General features: G+C 42.3%; 1 protein-coding gene across 1 annotated transcript in view; it reads right to left on the bottom strand.

Annotated features, from left to right (window-relative positions):
- The window catches only part of DYNC1H1 (dynein cytoplasmic 1 heavy chain 1), a 68912-nt gene that overhangs the window by 31212 nt on the left and 13985 nt on the right, over window positions 1-23715 (bottom strand). The window contains exons 11-38 of the mRNA XM_074956252.1: window positions 19341-19487; window positions 19017-19157; window positions 18626-18802; window positions 18386-18496; window positions 18179-18298; window positions 17618-17857; window positions 16865-17020; window positions 15248-15361; window positions 14139-14249; window positions 13849-14058; window positions 13122-13268; window positions 12641-12807; window positions 11604-11777; window positions 10597-10762; window positions 10321-10509; window positions 10027-10221; window positions 8066-8348; window positions 7478-7578; window positions 6514-6673; window positions 5876-6119; window positions 5482-5665; window positions 4602-4814; window positions 4152-4390; window positions 3856-4012; window positions 2398-2625; window positions 1913-2143; window positions 1611-1751; window positions 1008-1241 (exon numbers count right to left, since the gene is read on the bottom strand). Of these exons, the coding sequence (XP_074812353.1) occupies window positions 1008-1241; window positions 1611-1751; window positions 1913-2143; window positions 2398-2625; window positions 3856-4012; window positions 4152-4390; window positions 4602-4814; window positions 5482-5665; window positions 5876-6119; window positions 6514-6673; window positions 7478-7578; window positions 8066-8348; window positions 10027-10221; window positions 10321-10509; window positions 10597-10762; window positions 11604-11777; window positions 12641-12807; window positions 13122-13268; window positions 13849-14058; window positions 14139-14249; window positions 15248-15361; window positions 16865-17020; window positions 17618-17857; window positions 18179-18298; window positions 18386-18496; window positions 18626-18802; window positions 19017-19157; window positions 19341-19487 (4980 nt within the window). The remainder of the gene's footprint in view (window positions 1-1007; window positions 1242-1610; window positions 1752-1912; window positions 2144-2397; window positions 2626-3855; window positions 4013-4151; window positions 4391-4601; window positions 4815-5481; window positions 5666-5875; window positions 6120-6513; window positions 6674-7477; window positions 7579-8065; window positions 8349-10026; window positions 10222-10320; window positions 10510-10596; window positions 10763-11603; window positions 11778-12640; window positions 12808-13121; window positions 13269-13848; window positions 14059-14138; window positions 14250-15247; window positions 15362-16864; window positions 17021-17617; window positions 17858-18178; window positions 18299-18385; window positions 18497-18625; window positions 18803-19016; window positions 19158-19340; window positions 19488-23715) is intronic.

Genomic DNA, 23715 nt, shown 5'->3' with positions numbered 1-23715 from the left:
GATGAGAGTTACTTCAGAAAATTCTTTTCTGGGTATCTGGCTGGTGAATCTTGCCCATATGCTCAGGGTTTAGCTGATCGCCATATTTGGGATCGAGAAGGAATTTTCCTCCAGGGCAGATTGGAAGAGGCCCTGGAGGTTTTTTGCCTTCCTCTGTAGCATGGGGCACGGGTCACTTGCTGGAGGATTCTCTGCTCCTTGAAGTCTTTAAACCACGATTTGAGGACTTCAATAGCCCAGACATAGGTGAGAGGTTTTTCACAGGAGTGGGTGGGTGAGATCCTGTGGCCTGCGTTGTGCAGGAGGTTGGACTAGATGATAATGGTCCCTTCTGAACTTAATATCTATGAATCTATAACCAAAGTTTCAAAAGATTATCATTCCTCAGTAACAAATATATGTTACAACTTGGCCTTCAGATTGAAAATATATGCTGTATGTTGACTAGATACTGATCACTGGATGCTGTTTACACAAGTATTTGGGTCACTACAGATATGTAAAATTCCTTATAAACAGACTTTGCCATCAAAGTCTGTTATGTGCCAGTAGTACCCACCTGTTATACATACTGTCTCTCATCACTGTTAACAGGTTTAAACACTCATACCTAGATGGAACAGCTACCTGAACTCAAAATACTTTTGATTTAATACTGAACAAGTGGAAAAAAAGCCAGTACTACTGGTGTTAGTTAGAAAGGAAGAACAGATGGCCTTGAAGTTAAGGGACTCCTGGAGTTAGGAAGAGTCTAGATCTTCCTGGTGACTATGGGCAAGTCACTGATTTCTGCTTCAGTTTCCACTCCCTTTTACAGTTCATGTTTCTACTTCACAGAGTGTTATAAAGATACATTCATTTAGTTGGGCAAAGAGCTCTGACACAATGAAGTTTTTGCCATGCAAGTAGAGGTGTTGCTGTAATCACGAGAGTGAACCTTGTAGGCAGCTTTTACTTGTTATAAATTTGCTATTATTCAATAACCCACACATAAACAGAATAGTTACCTCCATATCAGGGAGGGCTCTGAGAGCACTGAAAAGGGTCATAGTCTTTCCAGAACCTGGTGGGCCACAGAGCACTAGGGGTTTGTGTTCCGCTAGCCAAGTATACAGCAAAGCTTCATGGCGGACGGTATCTAGGGTTGGTACTACAACATCAGGAGCAGCAACCTTGTGTGTCTCAACTTCAATCTGAGGAACCTTGGACTGCCATGGGACCCATTCACCTGTAATTGACACCTAGGTGAACAGAAATACAGTTAATTAACAAATTTAGGAGACAGATGTGTTCCAATGGGATTCTCATCACAACCCCAGCTTATTTTATACAACTTCATGCTTTAATCTGTGAACTCATTTAGGCTTTTAACACCTGCAGATTTAATGCTGTGGGATTAGTTTAGAAGCAGGCTGGATTACACAGTACATTATGTACCAACTGAGGGGGGAAAAAAAAAAAAAATCAAATGTAGAGTGGCTTCCCTTGAGCTAACTTGTGAGATACTGATTTACTTCCATTGAGAGAAGTTAATTTAGAAATATAGTGTCATTCTGGTTTTGTTTCCTTAGGAATTAGGTTAACCTATACAAAGTACAAGAGGCTATTACCTCATAATCAATTATGGGTATATTGGGTGCTGTGGGCAACGGTACAGTGGTGATTCTCCTAATGTATTCTCCCAGCTCTGCTCTCATTTTCAGGCGGCTGTCTCCAGAGAGCGACCACAGTATTGCGTAGACCAGGTATCTCTGATGGAAGACAAGAGAAAGATTAGTCCACACAAATGCAAAAAAAGTATTACTTGTGTTCGAAGGACAGCTGAAGAAAATACAAGGAGACTATTCAAAGAGTCTGGTAACTGTGTTCATCTTTAGGCTTTCAGATCACTTTGCTGCAGTATTTACTTTACCTGGATATAACGCTCCAGTTGCTCAATCTGCATAGGGAAGTCGGGATGGTTTGCATTGTACTGGGCTACATTGCGGCAAGCCTGATGCAACATAGAGAACAATGAACCAAGACAGCGCAAGCGAGTGAGGTCCATGATATGCTCTAACTTGAAAGCATGTTCAAGAGCTTTAGTCACAAGTCCATTAGATGTGAAATAGGGCTGCATAATTGTTGCTGCATCTCTTTGAATCTGTTGGTGAAGACATTAGCATTGTTCAAGGAACTTGGTTTGTAGTCTTAAGTCATAACACTAGATTTTAAAATAAGTTTGGCAATAGTATGGGTTCAAAAATGTCATGTGTGTTGTATTCCCTAAAGTTATATTTTGTTAACTCAATCTCTATTTATATTCAGTACAGCCGGTAAGATAAGCTTTCAAGGCACTTCCTACTTTTAGTGGGTCTGGTGTCAGTCCACAATATTACAATCCATTCCAAGTTATACCTGCAACATTGGAGAAGCTGCTTCTTCACCTTCATCTTCTTTGCCCTTTCGCCTGCGCTGAGCTTCCTCTTCACCTTCATCCAGAGGGATGCTTCGTAGTCTGGCCAAGAAGTTATTGAATATCATGTCAGTGCTTAGAACATCTTCACTGAACCAGACCATTCCGCACCTTGACACTGTGGCCAGAGTAGCATATTTCAGATCCTGTACCTCAAACATGATACGCACCTAGAGAGAAAGTGCAGACATTTAAGAGAAGTTAGATTTTATGTTCTACTGAATCTATTACAGTAACTCCTCACTTAACATTGTCCTGCTTAACATTTCGTTGTTAAGCCACTGATCTGTTAGAGAACGTGCTTGCTTAAAGTTGCGCAATGCTCTCTTATAATGTTGTTTGGCAGCCGCCTGCTTTGTCCACTGCTTGCAGAAAGAGCAGCCCATTGGACCTAGCTGGTGGGGGATAGGAACCAGGTTGGACCAGCAGCCCCCCGCCCCCTTCAGCTCCCCTAAGTTGTCTGTCAGTCACACACACATGCACCCCTTTGGAAAGTGGAAAGAGTGGTGTGCTCCAGTGGAATAGCATGAGTTCATCACGTTCGGTTCCCACAGGGAATGTTTGCAACCACTGCCATGTTGCGTCTCCCCCCTCCGTTCATGCTGCCTTGTAGAGTGTGAGGCTACATTAACAACAACGTGTTAACCCTTGAGAGCTCAGCCGAGTGCTAGTTCATCAATTAGCAGGAAGGCATTCCCTGGGAAATATCCCACCCTCTGACTCCACCACCTCAACCAAGCTTCACAATGTACAGTATACAATTGTTTGTTTAAAATTGTGTGTGTGTGTGTGTGTGTGTGTGTGTGTGTGTGTGTGTGTGTGTGTGTGTGTGTGTGTGTGTGTGTGTGTGTGTGTGTTCGTTCCACACACACCCACACGAATCTTGACTGGTGGAAAAAAATTTCCCTGGAACCTAGCCCCCACCTCCTACCCCCATTTACATTAATTCTTATGGGGAAACTGGACTAGCTTAACATCACTTTGCTTAAAGTAGCATTTTTCAGGAATATAACTTACGTTAAACGAGGAGTTACTGTAAAAACTGAGTTAACATGCTTCTCTAAACTCCTAAGAAGCCAATAGGTGGTATAAAAATTAAGTTTTGTCTTAACACCTAATCAGACATTCAGGCATGATCTAGTATTCCCTCGTCTGGTAGGGTCAAGTTAAACCTGATATCACAAACTCCATAACCACAGAAGGGTTTTTAAACAGTTGAACCAGACCACTGCATAAGATCACTTTTGCTTTGATGCAATATTAACTTTACTCTGTGCCCACAGTTTGTGTGATAAGAGCCTGTTCATGTCAGCTACCAAAAGCAGCAGAGCTATCAAATTTTCAGTAGATTAAACTATTTAGAAATGCTAAAATGTTTGTAAAAACAAAAAGAACTTTACATTTGGTGGAAGGCTGAGACGTTCTCCATTGGGCAGAGTCAGCAGTTTGTTGTCATCCAGCACGGAGTTTAAGTTCTCCACCCATTCAGGATCTACATCCCCATCAAAGATGATCCACTGTCGTTTTTGCAATTCACCTCTCACATTGTCTATGATCCTAAATTCAGGAAAGCATTTAGTGTAGGTTAAAAAACAGTAATATTCTCTTTCCTCAATCCTCCATGGCAATGACAACATCCAAGGATCTCTCTAATAGCCACTTCTTAACTTATATGCTATTAATGTTTAAGACTCACTTTCTCAGGACATGTGTAAACAATCCATCTGTCCATTCTCTGGTATTTGGATCCAAAGTACCATAGAGGTGATCTTTGCTGATTGCTTTTGGATCAATGATGTGAGCAACACCTTCTACACCCTCTAGCCGCTCCAGAGCTTTTAGCAGCACTCTCCAAGCCATGCTCTTTCCACTTCCAGAAGGACCCACCATCATCAACCCATGATTGATCTGGGTAATTTGATAAAGCTGAAGAACCTGTGACAGAACAGATTGATCTGTCATTTAAGACTTCCATTTATTAAGAATCAAACATAATAATCCGGAATCACTTAAAGTTGAAATGTATTTTAGGTATTCTGTCTATTTGGGGAGCAGTTATATTTGATTTCTGTATCACAGAATATGGAAAGTGCTACATGTACTTTTGTCAACCCACATTGCGATAGTTATAAATCTTACAATGTACCTTTTCAACCCACATGCCACCAACTTCTTCTCCATCACCATAGGTAAGGTACATTTCCTGACACACTTTCTTAAGCTCCTCTCGCAGGGCTGTCATTTCACCACGATGATACTGTACTCCAGGGAATACATCAGACAAGAGACTGAACAGCAATGGGATGTCTTCTGCAACAAGTTTGGGTACCATTGTTTCACACACACTCTGGATCAAAATCTACATGGAAAATTTTCATGCTTTGATTAGACAATACAAGGCAAGCAATGAATATCTGCATTAGTCACATTGGTGGAAATATTTCAGACAGGTCATGCTGAATACTCAGACTGCAGAGTATATTGACATTTGCTAGGTTTGCATTTGGCATTCTTATTCCCTGGAAAAAACTTATTTGATGTTGAGTTTTGTATTTGTGCAAGACCATTTATAACAGTGCATTATGAACTTGAAGTGATGCTATACAGGGAATACTTAAGCTATCGCCTAATACAGTTGCCTTATAGTTGAGGAGTGGCAGCTGTACTTGCCTATATAACATTTATCTGAAAGTGATGTGAACTACAGAGGAGTTCATTCAGAATGTCTACTCCACTTGGAATAATGTCAGGACACCACTCGTTTTATTGGAAAGTTTGTAATGACCACAGACCATCAGGTGCCTCTATTTTATTGTAAGAAAGACACTTCCAACAACTCAAGCACTGATTAAAACTCAAAACTGAAACCACCACTCCTGTAGCCTGAAGTACCATGACTTCAAGTAAACTTGTGAACTTAAAGAGATTACGTTTATGCTGGATACAGCAGGTGCTTTACTGTAAGTGCTCATATACATGCATATCTACTGTAACCACCCTTTGCTATGAAACTGTATATGTTTTACCTCTTGTTCAGGTAGGTTCTCAGCAATTTCCCCTTCATCAACAACTTCACCACGCTCTTCCTTCTCCCGCTTTATCTTCTGAATCCTCTCCCTCTTCACATTTCCTGCACTAATCAGTACACTCTTCAAAGCCCTTAAGCCAAAGTCATAATGACTTTGAGAGGAGAGCTGCTCATCACAGAGTCTAAAGATAAAAGACATCAGAGTCAGTTTTAGACATACTAAGATCACAAAACTAATGTTCAATCGTAAAGTGTCAAGCATGCTTACTGTTCTATGTTCTTGCTATGGTAGTTTCAAAACTACCTACAGAGCCATTTTAAGTTCCACATTTAAGTACACAAGTGATCTTTTAATGGTCTGGGCCAGACTTGTTTAAGGGACTATTACTTACTTGAAGAATGGGACAATCTTATTGGCAAGCACTTCAGCAGTACGGAAACCCTGGGAGTACAACATGACCTGGGCAATCAGCTGGCGGTCTGGCTTTGTCATTGCCAAGCTACGGAACAGCTTCTTCAAGTTGTCTGGAAGATTTGATCTACCCGCATAACCAGGATTCATGGTGATGAAGATAGCCATGTCTGGGCTCACTTTAACTTGTTTATTCAGCAGTTCACAAGTAATAGGTGCGGAAGCTAAAAATAGTTCACACAAAAAGTATTTTTAGTTACATTTGATTTTGTCTCAGTCAAATTAGCTATCAACTACAGTAGTTGAAACTTCACTTTTAGTATTCTGTATATTTTTGTTTATGGTACAACTAGTCAAACATTTTTTTTCTACCATAACACTAAAGTAACACAATGTTGAAAGTGACTGCATATCTGTTGAAAGCTACTTCCTTTAATTGTTTAATGTTTAAATTATATTTTCAAATTTAACAAAAACAAAAAAAACAAAACACAAAACCCTGGCCAATGTGGGAGTAAGGAGATTTCTCAAAAAGGACCTATTTCAGACATGCAAGTGAGGGCATTCTTTTGCCAGAACAGCTATACAAAATCATTAGCAATGGAAAAAATTGCATACTCTTGTCATAGTTTGGATTGCAATGTTCTCGCAAGGCTTCCTGGATGCACTGAACCTGCTGAGAAACAGCAGAAAGCATACGCTCCTCAAGTCTGTTGAACTCATCAAAGCAGCCCCATGCGCCCACTTGGCAGAGCCCCACAAAGATGCGTCCCATTGCCTGTAGGCAGAGAAAAAGAGATAAGCTTTATGTATACATACATACACACACACACGTTACCTTGGTTATTCTTCCCTGTACACAGTGGAACAGGTGTAGACTGGACAGGATTGTGGTTATATATATTAACCCCCTATTTAGTGTGTGTCTGCTGAGACTTATGCTTTCAACAGAAACAACTTCTCTACCCCCCACTCCACTCTTCTCTACCCACTCACACCACTCTTGCTTCTCAGAGGTTTCAGTTTTTGAATGCCAACTTCCATATTCTAGAATGTACAAGGCACTACTAAGCAACTTCCACTCCTCTTTAGGGAAGTCTGTCACTTACTAATACTAAAATCTCTGCAAGCACACTCCTAAACCTGCAGCAGAATTTAAAAGTAGTTCCGATGCTGCAATAGATCAGGCAGTCCATTGACATAAGGAGTATGTGCAGCAACAAATCCATTAGGAGTCAGCCAGTCACACCTACTTGGTTTCCACTAAAGTAGGTCTACTGCAGTTGGTCACACAATATGACTGGGGGATGGTAATGGAAGACTGTAGTTTGAAAAAATTTGAAGTTACCTTCCTAAAGCTTGCAGTTCAGATCTAAAAACAGAGCAGGCAGCTTCTAACCCAATTCTGCTTTAGGTGGTAGTGAGGTCCAAGGAAGCACACTTAAGTAACCAGAATCTATTTTACCAGATAACAGGAACAAGCTTTCAAACACGTTTTGAAATCTACAAGCTTAAATGGCATATTTATGAGACTTAAACTTAAAATGACAAATGTTCTCATGTTACATTAAAAATACTATACCTGGAAGTCAAATGTTTCATCACAGTTGAAAACCAGAACAAAGCGGCCAAGCTGGTGTCCAAGGGCCTTTACAGATTCTGTTTTACCAGTACCAGCAGGACCTATTTTTAGAATGGGATAAAAACATTAGTCTCTTCCTAGGCACTAAACTGACAATATTAACATCTAGAGTCTATGAGCTGGGCTACAGTACCACGGTAAGTCAGCCCAAGTTACGCTACTCGAATAATGTAACTGAAGTCGACGTAGTTTAGGTCGACTTACCGCAGTGTCTACACCACACTGTGTCGACAGGAGATGTACTCCTAGACTAATTTCCTTACTTTTCTCAAGGAGGTGGAGTAAACAAATAAGTAGGAGAGCACTCTCCCATTGATTTAGCATGTCTTCAACAGATCTGTTAATTTAACACCTGCTGCATCAATTACAGCAGTGCAGATCCACCAGTAAGTATAGACATGGCCTAAGTGTCGCTCATTTTTCAAAACTGGAGTCTCAACTACGGAAGTTACTTTATTAGTTTTATAGCTGATGAACATCAATCTTTACATTTAACAGAAGACACATATGGAATAAGTACAAACTTACCAAACGGTGAGCCTCCAAGTCTTGCCTCCAAGGCTTGCGTCATTGTCAGGTAACAGCGGTCAGTAAGAGGAGTCTGAACTAGTTTATCCTGAACACCAAGATACTCAAAGCCGTAGTTGAATTTGGCATTTGCCATCTGAATGGACAGCTGCTGCAACACATCTGTCTGTTTTGGGTCAAAGTAGAATCGCATCTGGCTGAGCCACTCAAAGGATTTGGAGTTGTCAATCTTGCTTTTGATCAGTGATCTTGTAACATCTCTTTGGTGCACTAACTCTGTAATCTGGAGAACAAACATCTCATTAGCAACCACAATGAAAAAAGACCATGTACTCTAATGAAACTAACAATTTTACTGCATCTCAATGCACCTCAGTTTATGAAAAGCCATTGCTCGGTGCTAGACGGCATGATCTAATATCCATTCTCTAGCTTGCAGAAAGGAGGAGCTAGTAAAAAAAGTCTGTTGCTACAGGATCTCTCAGTCAAGCTTCAGGCCAAGGCATGGTTCTGTCCTTACAGACAACCTTTTTCTGTCCACAAGCACAGAAAGGAAGCCCATCCATACTCATCCTGCTAGACTTCGCTGGCACCACATATTGTTAGTCACCAGATAGTCTTCTCTGCCTCCAACGATGAATGAGAGTGCCCTTAAACCTGCTCACAATTTCCTCTAAGAAACCCCAAGTGCTGTAGAGGGACAGTGTTTCTACATCCCTCCCCACCATACCCCCAAGAGCCCTCACCTCTGAAGCCCCACAAGTTTTAATCCTCTGCACAAGTCTATATAAAGACATCAAGAGAACTGGTAAGACACTGTGGGCTGAAATCCCAGCAGGTACACACCAACACTGAGCTCTACATCTCCATTTCCAGCTTTCAGTAGCTAGAATCAGCTGAATGAAGCGCATCTGATTAGAGCTAAACCCAGCCAAGACTGAGATGCCAGTAGATAAAGAGAAATGTTTCCAAGAACTTGCTTCCCCTAAGACTTAACTATGGAGGGCACCTTCCCCTCAGACTAGATTATCACGAGCCTTCAATCCTTTTGGATGCCCAAGGCACAATAATGTCAACTTTCATCTGCAAGAGGCTAGAAATTGGCACTTCATTGTATCAGCACAGACTTGGACATGGTAAGGCTGAAGGTCCATAGATTTGATTACTGCAAGTCATGTCTAGCAGTGAAGCCACACCCCAAGTGAAAGCTCCAACTTGCCAAGAAACTAGAGTGCTGTGTTTTGTACAGACAGCCACAAACACCATTCTGTGGCTATGCACTTTACACTTGTTCCCCAATTAGAAGTTTCGTTCAAGGTTTATTTTATGGGAGCCTTTCAACAACGGGACAGATTGTCAGTTGCACTCGTCTGGTGGAAAGTAGAGCTTCTTAGGAGGAGCTGGAGTTATGCTATGAATTCAGTGGGCAAGAAGTGATGACTTAAGACTTTCGTAGCTAAATGCAAAAACCCTTCAGTTTAGCTCTTCTTTCTTCAGAAAGTTCTTCACATGACTATGACAGCCCCTCACACAAACACAGAAGTTTTAAATTAAACTATTTCTCATGTAAATGGTTTCTATTTTTAAACAGCTGAAGGAGCTCAGACACTATGGTTACGGGAGCCATGTACACACATAGATGATAAAAGTTAATATAAACTCTCGATTTATAAATCTTATCTACTCTCAGAATAGGAGATTGGGTGGTATATTCCAAGAGTTGTTTCTATTCACTAAATAATTCTTCAGAAGCTTATGCTACATGGACATTTAAGTTTATAGATGTTATTTCAAGTCAGGCATATGTAATATCTACAGAAACAGATGTTCCTCAAGAAATCTTGATGGGAACATTAATTTTCCCTAGGTGTCACTTTCATGATTTGAAGATGGGCAGATTGTGTTCAAATTTTGTAAGAGACCGAATGACTACTGAGGATGGGGAGGAGAGTATTACTTACCAAGTGTTCCAATTTCCTTCTGCGGAGAGGTGGCTGTTCCATCAACACAGAGTCTGCTAACACATTCAGCGTGACCTCAACATTAGTCAGCACAGAGTGCAGAGGACTGCTGTCGTCTCCACCACCCATGCCATTCAGAGCAGATTCCACATTCTCTGACCATGCAATTTGGGCTGACAGGACAACAAGCTGGGCCTGAACATTTAAAATACAGTTAGATTTTTGCTAAGAGTTGCTCCTCCCACAAAAGTGTATTATATAGTTTGGTTAGACAAACGTGAATAAGATGGATACCTGATATTTGTCGATCCAAGAAATATAGAGACCGGGATCAATTGAAGTTGCTTTACCAAAGATTTCTACTTCAGTAACAGACTCGGCAAGCAGCTTTGCAAGCGTGACCCGCATTTCCTTTTCAACAAGTGTGAGCCACTCATTGATCTTAGGATGTTCTGTGATAGAGACAGGTGTTTTGAACAGTACCTGAAACAATTAAAATCAAGTGTCATTTTAGTTTTAATTTCGACCAGGTTTGTAAGTTTGCAAAAAACCCCGAAGACGCAGCTTTACCTCCTCTCCTTCACGTGATGAGATTCCCAGAACAACAGCGTTATCTTCACTCAGGATGATGCTAGAAACTCCAGCAAACATTTTCTTGAAATGTTTCTGCAGCTTAGCTACATTCTTGCTGTTTCCTATGATTTCGAGCAAGTCCTCATCACCAACGAAGTAGAACCTGGTATTAGAGATAAGGTTAAAGCTTTTTAAAACAACTGACCACTGAGGTGAAAGATTTTTAAACACACACTTAATTGAAGGCCCAGAATTAATGTATTTACTTGAACCCTCTATAACCCTTATAAAACTGGGGAAATGACTGCTAGTTTGTGCAATGCTGCGTAATTCCTTTCCTCCATACTTCTGTTAGATCATAGTAAAAATACCTGAGGGCTTATTCTCTGCACCATTTTTAGTCTATCTAGAGTTTTCTTCCCACTTTAACACTCATTAGCAGATAAATGCCAAGTATTGAAAAATGAGACAGCAAAGCTCCCACTCTGAACACATGCTTGACATGGAGGTTATGTTTAGATCTACAATCCAAAGACCTCACATACTACTGAGAATTGAAGGTGAAACAGAATGCAACATGATTCAAATATAGAATGATACAAGTTCTTAAGCTTTGGTATTTGGTTAGATTCCTAAGGGTTCATTAAGCTTAAATGAAAAACAAAAACTAATTTGAGAATTTCATTATTCAGTACCAGGTGAAACAGCCTATTAAATGGCATAATTTGAATATAAATATTGCTTAAATTACTAATCACAAGTGACCCACACAAAGAAACTGAAGGTTATCACTTCCCAGGAAATGGGACCATAAAATGTCTAAATTGTTCAACCTTTATTTTTTTATGATTCCAAAGCATTCATGTTTTGATATCTGTGTATGCACTAAAAGATTGCTAGTGGAACACAATAAAAGGAAGTACTTAGGCACTACCATGCAACCAAACACAATTCCTATTAGAGTTTATTCCAGCACAATTGGTTGAGGAGATGAAATTCCTTACCGAGGAAAGGAGGATCTCTCCCTCTCCAGGTATTCTCCCAATGCTTTCTGGATCTTTCCAAGCAAGTCTGCTAATCTCTCCAGTGACCTTTGTACACCTTGGATGTTAAGAACATCCATCACAAGGGGAGATTTGGATACCTTTTTCATAAGTGCCAGAAACTCAGTACTGATGCTGTAAGCGAGAGTGAGAAAAATATTAAGCACACTTTAAACAAAGGATACAATAGTACAAGTTCAGTTACTGAGCATAAAAAAGGGTGATCTCTCTTAATTTTATTAATATTATGTGAGTGTTATGGGGTGGCTGGCTTTATGCTACACTAAAGATTAATTCTAGATGGAGCACTCCACACGGTACCCAAGAACCAGACAATGACTAACTCAATTGCCGGCGCTCAAATGCACCATACAGTAAATCCACCACTGAAGTCTACCTCTGACCCTCTGGCGTGGTGCATATGTCTGTCCTGGGACATATGTCCTGAACCTGGTCAAAGACTCTGAAATGGATAAGAGACTGCTTGTTAGCTCAGGGTGGGAGACATCAACTGAAGATTGGAGACAGGCAGAGACTGCAAGGGTGAAATCTACCTGCCTAGCCCAATGCTAGATGATAGGTGGGACAAGAGAGGCTACCTAAATTTGCAAGGAAAGTCAAAGGTCGAGGTCACATAGGTTTACAGGTCTTTTATTCTTTTAACCCTTTTCTTATGTGCAAAAGAAAAAAAAAAAAAAAACTTTGTCTATATGAACAAGCTGTTCTGTCACTGCACTCATATTGGTCATACGCTTCCAAAGTCTGCAGCAGGGGCCAAAACCCAGATAGACCTGCTGAGAACACAGTTGGTGAACAGGAGTATTTTACTCTGGGTCACTAGAACAAAAAAGTGGGGGAAAGTCACAGGATTCACTGACAGAAGTGCAGACCTATCACTTGAAAGGGATGCTCATGCAAAGGACAGGCAGAGGAACAAAGTCAATGGTGCAGCTTGCCCTGAACTGTAACTGAGAATTTCACACAAATCCAAAGTATACCTTTGGAACCTCTGGGTTTCAACAGGCAATAAGTGCTTAATATCAGCACTACCAGTAAAGATACCCTCCAGGTAGACCCATCGCCTTTGGACATCTATCCAGACATCAAAGAGTGCCATGATGCGATTCAATTTGTCCTCCCAGCTAAGGGCATCTTCTTCAAACACCTAAATGTTACAAAAACCATTAACATTCAGTTTACCTTAAAAAAACCAACCCCACACTTCAGCTACTAGTCAGCATGATTTTAAGAAGTTGGACAAGTAACACTAACCAAGCTAGTTTAAGAATTGAATTGGAAATAATTTTGTAAGTTTGGTTAAAGCTATAAAAAGGTCTAATCCACTTGTACACCTAGTAATTTGCCAAACTTGGCACACAAGGTGCCAGCTGAACAAATGTACACGAGGAAAAAAAATACAAAAACAAGGAGGGAGCCAAAGATAACTGAAAAGAAAAATAAAGTAATTTTACATTATACCTTGTAGTACGGTGATAACTTCATGGCAGACACACTGTTAATGTGCTCCTTGACCTTGTTGAAGAGATCATCCCAACCACGAATCAAACGACATTTGTTCTGATAGTTAACCAAATCCAGTTCATAAGTGTTCCACACTTCTCTTATCTTTAAGAAAAAAAAGTAGTCAGATTATGAACACGTGATAGTAATTTTAATTCTATTATATTTATTTCATTCTGTAGTGTAGAAATGTAGCTACATGAGCTTGATTCTTATCTTTTTACAGAGCACATGAATCTGCAGGCCTTGGATTGCTGTGAATCATATGGTGGGAGATTTCATAATTATGTCTTGTGGGTCAGAATTAAAGGTATTGCAACTCATAAAATGAAATTACAGAAGGAAGTTTCCAGTCTTCTACTTAGAAGTTTTATAATAGTAACGTACTAGCTGTATATATTTACTTGACTTATCTTTAAGTTTAAGTTACAGTACCTTCAGTAAACTTCCAAAGCTTTTAATAAAAGCCCTAAACCTATGGGGTTTCATGTTGTGTCAGTTTGTGTGTTTAAAATTTACTCAGTTATTGAGAACTAACAATATATGGTGGAGCTCTAAAGCATTTCACTTTCACCATCCTGGGTATCTAAAATCCAATGTGTTACATAGCTGTCAGCAAATTAATTTACATCTCTAAAATCTCTCCTGCACAACAGGTCAAGTATATGTAATAATAGATACTAGCCTGTTTCAAGAACTCTTCCAAAGCCATCTCTCCCTGAGCCACAAGAAGTACATCTTTGACAATTGCTTCATTCTTCTGCAAGTCAACATCCCAGATCTGTCCCAAGGTTAGTTCAGAGACAACCCAGTTAACGTGAAGCCTCTTCATCAGCTGCTTCCAGTGACGATCTTTAAGAGCCTCAGATTTCAGTTCAATCACCAGCATGTTTATCTAGAACGCGAGACAGCACATATTAAGTTAATGGATGCATTTACCCTTGATAACTAATTAAAAAATTATGTACAGCTTACCTTCATGTAACCCTTCAGAAGTCTCTGAACATATTCATAGGAGGCATACTGCCGCAAACGAGCAGGGAAGTTTTTCAACTGGTTCAGTAAGCCGTCCAAATTTTGTCGAAGCTGTCAATAAAATACAGAAGCCATGAAAGAATTCATCTACCAGCAACATTATGATAAACACAATCACTCTAGTAAACTGGATATTACAAAAGTTATCCGTTTTACTTACAGTTTGTCATCTTAACACTTTTATTCAACTGTTCTTTAAGAATGGGAGAATCACCCTTACATAATATTGATCATACTTTCCTATGCTGCATATATTGAATTTTGCTAACACTAAATATAGCTGTATACAAGGCAGGCAAACCATATACTAGATGTATGAAAACATTCAATTGTCCCTCAAAACCTCATCATTCCAACAGATTCTCCATGCTTTTGTTGATATATTCCACCTCAGCAGATTATGTGGAGTCAACAGTACTGCTTTAAGATTAATTCACGACTGTTGGCGCAATACTAGTTTTGTCTATCTCTTGATCATTGGAGTAGCACAGCATGAAGTAATTTTATACTAGATCACAGTGGTCATGAAATTGTGACATTCTTCCTTACAGACAAGAGGTAGAAGCCTCGTTTCAGGTTTATGTATCCAAGAAGCATCAGCTGGGCAATAGCTTTTCATCAGTGAAGCTGGACAAGTGTTTGAGAAAAGTGCTAATTTAGATCAACTTAATTTCAAGAAACAGAGCATCAATTCTTGTCCTCTGAAGACATAGCCTATAATTAAATATATTTAAGGTTGTGCAGTTTCTGCAATCCTGACAATTTTTCAAGTTTTGTTTTGTAAGCCTTACCCTGTTGAAGCTTCAGTTAAGAAGAACAGTTATTTCTGCCGTTCAGTGCTGCAAATTAGATTAAGATAGAGGCTGCATTCTCAGTTATAAATTCTATTTTTCATATGCCAAAAAGACCCAGGTACATAAGCACCATGCCATATATTCTGGCTCATTTTCAAGTTGTTAGAGAATTTAAATGTATTTTTACCTCGAAGGCCAAAAGGCGAATAGTATAGTTGTAGTTAAGCTTTCTATATCCTGAATAAAAAAAGGTACCTTGCGAGGCTGTACTGAAACCCATGGCTGTTCCTTCATCTGATCAATCTGGTCCCAGACCTTGGAAAGCTCAGACCAAACTCCTTTGAGGTCTTGTAACTCTTCTAAAGCTACCTACAGTACAAAGGGATACATCAAACTTTGGTCAGTTATATAGAAAAAGATGGTAAATACCTGTCTTAAGTTAGACAGAACTTCTTAAACAAATCATTGGGATAGGAACTTGGTCAGGGTACAGGTAAATGGACAGAGACTTGACCCTAGCTTGCCTAGCACATCTCTGGTGGCCCAAAAGGAGTTACTATATGTTGGCTGCTCAATAGCTTAAGTTAGGACTTGTCTACATAGCAAGTTACTGCATAGCACGCAAGAGTGATCACCTACAGTATATCAAACTTGCCTTGCAGTAACGTCTCATGTGGATGCTGCTGCAGTGCAGGTCCTGAAGTGTGGCTTAGCAAAATATGACTTAGAACAGCATTTCTCAAACTGGGGGCTGTGGACCCCTGCGGGTCCCCAAGTGTCCACAGGCCCCACTGATCAACTCAACTTCTTCCCATCCCTCCCAGCACCTGCACGTGGGGGAATAACATTATTTCCTGGAGGCTACTGAAGCCAAACTGGGGAGATTTTAGGCACTAAGAGTCTGGAGGCACAGCAGGGCTAAGGCAGACTCTCTGCCTCCACTGGCTCCACGCTGCTCCCTGTGGCCCCGGGGGGGGGGGGGGGGGGGAGGGCGCGTTGGGGAGTAGAAGAGGAAGAGGGGGGGTCTCCGCGTGTTGCATTGGCCCTGAGCACCGACTCTGAAGCTCCCATTGGCCGGGAACTATGGCCAATAGGAGCTGCGGGGACGGTGCCTGCAGGTAGGGGCAGCGCATAGAGACCCCCTGGCCCTCCTGCCTAGGAGCCGCTAAAAGAGAGATATGCTGGTTGTTTTTGGGTGCTGCACGAGGTAAGCACCACCTAGACAGAACCCACACCCCTCAGCCCCTCCTGCACCCCAACCTCCTGCCACAGCCCAGAACCTGCACCCACACCCCATCCCAGAGCCCACATCCTGTACCCCATCCCGCACCCAAACTCCCTCCCAGAGCCTGCACCCCAACCCTCTGCCCCAGCCTGGTGAAAGTGAGTGAGGGTGGGGGAGAATGAGTGACAGAGGGAAGGGGGAATGGAGGGGGCAGGAGTGGAGTGGGGGCAGGGCCTGGGGCTGAGCCGGCGGGTTGGGGGTCCCTGAAATTTTTTTCAATCAAAATGGGGGTTCTCGGGTTGCTGAAGTTTGCGAACTGCTGACTTAGAAGCTACTTGTCACGTAGACAAGCCCTTAGTTTAATGGCCAGATTTCTACATCTTATAAAGCTGCCCTCAAACATCTGTGGTTGCAGTCTCAGTGGAAAAGCCAAGGGCTGAATGGGTATTGAGACTGAGTTACTCACTCCTAAGGCTGGACCATCCCAGTTAAGGTTAGGGCACAGTGATAGGGCAGCATGAAGGGAGAACCACTGACTGCTATGCCTTCTCTATGAATGAATTGAAGGACTTCTGCCTGCAAGAAGTCATCTGTCCAGAACCATTTACAAGCACCAAATTCATGGATTTTTAAAAAACAGTCTGTACCTGCACACGTTCTTCACTGCCACTGAGTAGTCCTGTATCTGTTAGCTCAAGAGCTTCTTTGGCCTTTGCACATTTCTCACGATCATCTTTCAACCTACCAAATTTCCCTTCATAAATGGTAAGTGCTTGAAGAGCCTCCTCAGGACGCAAGTTTCCCTAGAAAGAACCACATGAAGGACAACATGGCACAGATGTTAAGAGTTAGGGTTTAGCACTTCAAATCTGTGCAGAAACTACTTCTGATTAGCATCAGACACTAAGCCATCTCTTCTGCTTTAAGGAATTTACAGTTTCCTTGGCAGACCTTTAACTCTGGGTATACGAGTTACTGATCCCTTGCCTGGGTAAGCATCTAAAGAATCATCTTGGCAGGAGAGATTTTTTAGCAGACACTAGTAACTTTTACTTTAGGACACAGGCTCAACAAGATTCTTCCTCTTACCAAATGCTGTACAAAGTGCACACTCCTTATTGCTAGTTAAATTTGTAAAAATCAAGTTACAATAGAGGTGTTTCCGTTTTAAAATGCAAGTCAGGGAAAGTGCTGGAATTTTAAACCAAGAGCAAAAGCAAGCTACACTTTCTGCCAAGTCACTAGGAAACCCCCTAGAGAGGATTCATATTTCTGCATCAAAATCTGTAAAGGTAACAACTATGCCCCCCTGTCTATTTCAGGGTTTACTGAACAACCTGTTTATTACAGAATGCAAACTTTCTATCGTGAGTTCAGCAAAGAGACCTGAAAAAACTCACTGTCACAGGCTTTGTTTTCTCCCAGTCAGTCAGCAGGTCAGTTGTACGGCTCTCCACTGCTCGATCCTCTTGAACTATCTTCATTTGCAAGTTTGCTACTTGTTGCTGAATGGCAGAATCTTTGCGACGCATTATGTCATTGAAAGCACCCCACTCTCCTTCAATGTTGTCAATGTATAACCAGGAGGAAGGGAACTGGAACCTCTGTTTCTCCAGCAAGCGCTGACCATTGCGGTAAAGCTACAGTCCACACAAACATTGTTAGAAGGTAACCTACTTGAATTTCTAAAGTTCAATTCGAAATTCAGATAGCCAGAAGTCTAAAGAGAAATCAGCAATAAATCAGCCTAAAGAACCCTCAGAAGTATAAAGTAACTCAGTAAGGCTCACTATAGAATCGTGGTTTGAAAGTGTTTATCTAGAAGAGTTACTAGGACAGGAAATTAGAGGCAGGGTTTCTCTTAGCAGGCTTAGACTGGTCATGATCAATTGTCCCCTCCCTGTAGAAAAGCTTTTACGGATTTCCAGAAACAAGATGTTAGTAAGAAAGTGACAACTTACCTCAACTTGTTTCTCAAACTGCTTGATTTTACGTTTCAGGGATTGTACATATGTGATGAAGGTCACTGCATCTGACGTGCTCGCAGTGTCCACTGAATGCTGCTCCAACTCTTGACGGGACTGTTAGAGGGAAAAAACCCAGTATTTTAAAGGTGGATGTAGTAAGTTGATTTTGTAATAAGGAATCATTGTTTGGACTATTCTTACCTTAGAAATTTGTGAATGGAAGTCTGTCATGTTCTGACCTAGCATTTGGCCAAATTTACTGAGTACTTCCTTATGCCAAGAGTCATATTTCAAGTTCACCTTAGATTGTACCTGCAATCAAGAAAGTTTACCGAGTATTACTATTAATTATGAAGTCTCATTTTATCCTCTATAAGCCCATTCTGAAGTTTATTTCTGCAGGTTACTTTTACAAGATGCGTGAAAGTTTCAAGTTCTTACCTTCCCATAGTCTATGATAACAGGTCCAAATTCCTTCCTGGTTTCTGCATTGTCAAAGGTTCCTCTAGCCTTCCTTATCTGAACTAAGAGGGCTTGCCACTTATTTAAATCTTCTCCAAGACGGTTGTATATGTTTTCAGCTTGCATATCCCATAAGCACTGGTATTGCAGCCATACCTATTAATAAGTACGTTAAAAAAAACTCCACGTAACAGTGAATTTTCAGAATGTAGATACTTTCCTTATTTACATAACTGAATTAATGAGGATTATAGTAAACAGGTAACATTGATGGGAGTTACCTTTGATTAAAGATATAGAAGAGCTCTTCTAAATCCAACAAATGCGTTATTCTACAATTTCAAACTGAAAATCAGAATTCATATCCTACCTTAACATACTGTTCGACCTCTGTCACAATGCCCATAACAGCCGAATAAGACTCCTCCAGCGCTACAGGACCGTCAGGCATCCGTGTTAAGGCGTTCCGATAGAACTTCTCTTCCTCAGACAACTCATAGTGTACACCCACCTGACAAGACCCACAATTAAATACAAGTTGCATATACCAAGTTCATAATACATGGCCAGTTCTCGTTTTCAAAAATTGCTCCTTCATAACCATTAAAGATTACATTATCTGTATACAACTGCAATGCAACAGTTCTACGCAGAGCCATCTTATTAGATTTATAAATACATTTATTATGCTTACCTGGTATCTTTGACTTTGAATTCTGGGTAGCGATAGTATTACCATTTTCCAGGAAAACATTTCTTGATAGAGCTTATATCTGCATTCTTCAATTGGTGGATTCAAATAGATCACCTGGTTGGTTATCCTCAGTTCATGTACAACATTCTACAGGCATAGAAAGACACCACATGCAGTTTCAATTTTGCTAAATAAGAACCTGCTGGGCCAGCTAAAGAAACACAAAATACATTTTAGACAAAGGCTGCAACCTCTTCTTCTTTGAGTGATAGTCCCTATTGTATTCCACTGAGGGTTAACAACAAGCAGGGTGCGAGGAAGATGATGGAACCATGGAGTGGAGCACTGCCGTGCCAAGCGAGGCATCCGTCGCAGAGTCCTGCGCCAAGGCGTAAAGGGAAAAGAAGGTACATACCGAAGTCCACTTGACCGTCCTACATATGTCTGCAACTGGTACATTGTGAAGCGCAGTTGTAGTCGATGCTTGCACTCTCATGGAGTGGGATGGGGACAATCCCTATAACTGACAGTGTAATGCACCCCAAAACCGACTTAGAAATCTGCTGAATGGAGATCACGTGCCCTTTAATCCTTTCTGCTACCGTGATAAAATGTCTAGGGAGACTTCCTGAATCATCTCATCCTCTGAAGGCAAAAAGCCAGGGCGCAACAGATGTTAAGGGAGTGACGGCACAGTTCCCCCACGGAGGCGTGAGGTTTCAGAAAGAAAGCACGTAAGTGTTTGGGTTGGTTGAGATGAAAATGGGATACAACCTTTGTCAGAAACTTGGGGTGCAAGCATAGGGAAACACTGTCCTTATAGAACATGGTAAAGGGGGAGGGGTCCGTCACCATGACCCTCACTTCTCCAACCCAGAAGTAATAGCTACCAGGAAAGCGACCTTCATGGAGAAGAGAGGGAGGGAAGTGGCGGCCAGAGGTTCAAAGGGCAATTTCGTCAACACTGTGAGGACAAGGTTGAGGTCCCATTGGGGAAGCAATGGATTGAAGGGGAGAATAAGTCCATTGGAGGTCCTTCCAAAATCTGGTAGTCAAGGGTGAGTAAAGAGTGCCCCTCCACAGGAGGGTGAAAGGCACGGATAGTGGTTACGTGCACCTTGATGTCTTCAGGGAGAGAAGACAGTCCAAAAGAAGACGGATGTCCACATTTTCAGGAGCAAGACCCCTCTTGTTGGGTCCATGAGGTGAAACACTTCCACTTGTCCCTATAGGACTGCACTGTGGACTCTTCTCTGCTATTCAAGAGGTTGTCTTGTACTGCTGATGAACATTCCTGCTCTAGTGAAGATGCCCATCCAAAAAACAAGCTTGGATGTGAAGAGTCTCTGGATTGGGATGCTGGGTCCTGCAGGAGTGTTGTTTGAGGAGTTCCGGAAAAGCTGGCCACTGAAGCAGGGGGATACGCTGACATGTGGAGAAGAAAGGAAACCAGAACTGGCAAGGCCACAACAGGGCAGAGTGACCGTCATTCTCTCCCATTAGATCTTGTGTAGGACACGTGGCAGAAGCTCTAGGGAGGAAAGGCATAATTGATCTGGTCTGACCTGCACAGGACTAGGGCATCACCTTGGGAAAGGTCCCTGAGCCCCCCCCAGTCTCCCATAGGAATATTAGGTGCATTTGCTGTTGGTGTGGGAGATGAAGAGGTCCCTGGTCAGAATCCCACAGTGGTTAAAAATGTTGGTGACCACAGTGTTGTGGCGCTCCCATTTGTGATCCATCATGAATTTCCTGCTGAGAGAGTTGGCACTTAGCTTGAGTTCCGGGAAGGTATGCTACTGACAACAGGATCTTGTGAGCAATGCACCAATCCCAAAGATGAACTGCCTCCATACAAAACGTAGGTGACCTCATGCCCCCTTGTTTGTTGAGTTAGTAAACAGGGATAGTGTTGTCTGACATGAGGAGAACATGACAGGAATGAATTAAATGTGAGAAATGTGCGACATGCTCTCCGCATCGCCCAAAGTTCTAGGACGTTGATGGGCATCCAGGATTCCTGAGCAGTCCAAGACTCCTGAGTCATGTGCTCGCCCATGTGGGCACCCCATCCGACAAGTAACACATCTGTGATCATCGTCATGCTTGGAGGACGGAAGGAATGATGTTCCGGTTCAGACCTGACCTGGATCAGTCCACCACTAGAGGGAGGAGAGAAGCTCTTGGGGAACTGTCAGTAGAAAGCCCGTGATGTAGTTCATGGGAAAAAAGATCCTCTGGAGGCACAGCTGTAGGCAACGAAAGTGGAGACAAGCTAAGGCAGTAATGTATGTACAAATAACCCTGGCCAGAACAGAAGGACTGGAAATTGCAATGGAAATCAGCTCTTGTAGGGCTCTGGGAGGTGGGCACGTGCTAATATGGCATTGATACAGGCCCCAATGAATTCTAGGAACTGTGTGGGATCCAACTGATTTTCTGATGTTTACACTCCACTCCTCCCTGGTGGTGAGTGTAAACAGCATGGAGGTCAAGGAATGCCCCTCCCCTTTGGCTGCTAGCAGCACAATCAAATAATCAAGGGAATATAAGGACCCCTTGGCAGTGGTCCACCGCTCCTGAGAAAACTTTGGTGAAGACTTGTCAAGCAGTGGTGAGTCCAAAATGTAGAACCTTGAATCTCAGGAAATGTCTGTGGGTAGGATGGATATCCATGTGGAAGTAAGCATCCTGCATGTCGAGAGCTGTAAACCACATGCCTCTTTCTAACAAAGGAATGATGGTTGCTAGGGTGGCCATATGAAACTTTGGCTTGCATATGAAGTGGTTGAGATGATTGAGGTCTAAGATTCGCCTCCACATGCCCCTCTTGGGGACTAGAAAATAGGTGGACTAGAACCCTGCACCCTGATAGGTCATAGGAACAGGTTCTATCACTCCCCTTTGCAGGAGAGAGAGTCCACTTCTATGCAGAGTAAGATTTGCACTTGGTTGCTCGTGCATAGATACCCAGTGATCGCAGAGCAGCTCTGGAGTCTTTGAGGGAGTGGAGGGAATCATCTGTCTTCTGACTCAAGAAATGAGACCCATTGAAAGGGAAGTCCTCTATGGTGTTCTTTACTTCTCTTGGGAAACCTGATGAATGCAGCCATGACTCCCTCCACCTGAAGATCCCTGAAGCCATAGTGAGCGAAGTACTGTCTGCCACATCCACAGCGGCCTGGAGCATTGTCCTTCAACTAGTTTCCCCTCCTGTAGGATAGCCTTGAAGCAGGCTTGATCCTGCTGGGGAAGTTTGTCTGAGAAGTCCTACCTACTTGCCGTAGGTAAGAAAGTCGTATTTAGCGAACAGAGCCAAGTAATTGGAGATGTGAAATTGGAGGCTGGCAGAAAAGAATACCTTCTGACACAAATTGTCCAGTCGCTTGCCCTCATTATCTGCTGGGGGAGAGCACCAGCATTGCTGCCGAGCCCGCTCTGTCACTGCCTGTACGATGAGGAAATTGGATTGGGGGGTGGGAATCAGAGAACAGAAAAATCAGACCCCTTTGCAGGTACACAATACCTCTTCTCTGCCCCCTTGGGGGTAGGTGTGCAGGTGGCTGGAGTGCGCCAGACAGTCCAGGCCAGTTGAAGAAGAACAGCATCACTAATTGCCAGAATGGCTCTACCAAGTAACAAGGCGTGTAGGATATCAGACAGCTGGTGCTGTTTGTTCTGTACAGTGGAAAGTGGAGGGTATTAGCCACCCAATGGAACAGTTCTTGGAACTGATGGTAGTCATCTGGGTACGAAGAGGGAGATGAAGACACTACAGCATCTGGAGATGATGAAGGGAACTGCTCTGGTTCCAGCAGTACTGTCAGAGTTGGACTAAGAAGAGCATCTTCCAACACTAGTTCAGAATACCTACTCTATAACCATCAAAGATGCAAGGTGGGGGAACTCCTCTCGAGCGTAGTGGGAAGGTTACAAAGGCAGATACTGACACCACAATGCCCAGGATGGCCAACCAGGCAGATCCGTTGCTGTGGAGGGCCCCAAAGAGCAGGGTACCAATGGTTCCGTAGCTGGGGAAAGGGAGGGTACTGCCATTGAGTCTGCGGAATCTTAGGGTAGTCATATTGGTTATGGGAGGGGCAGATCCTGCACTCCATCCAAGTCCTCCAATGCCAAAAAATCAAAGCCCAGTTCGAATGGCGGTGCCCTCAAAACTGGGGGATCCGCAGGAGCCATAGGGAAATGGGCGGGAACATGGCCTGAAGGACAAAAGTCTAATGTAGAAAGGGGGACTGCCTCGCTACCAAAGGTTCCCTTGACTTCAGCGAAGCAAGGGCGTATGTGTGGACCAAGAGACACTACTACTTTCAGAATCTCCAGCTTCTCACGCATGGCGCATGCATATAACCCCCAG

This window comes from Natator depressus, chromosome 6 (genome assembly GCF_965152275.1).
Source record: "Natator depressus isolate rNatDep1 chromosome 6, rNatDep2.hap1, whole genome shotgun sequence".
Classification (NCBI taxonomy): domain Eukaryota; kingdom Metazoa; phylum Chordata; order Testudines; family Cheloniidae; genus Natator; species Natator depressus.
Note: the sequence above shows the minus strand (reverse complement) of the source record. Positions and strands in the feature narration are given on the sequence as shown.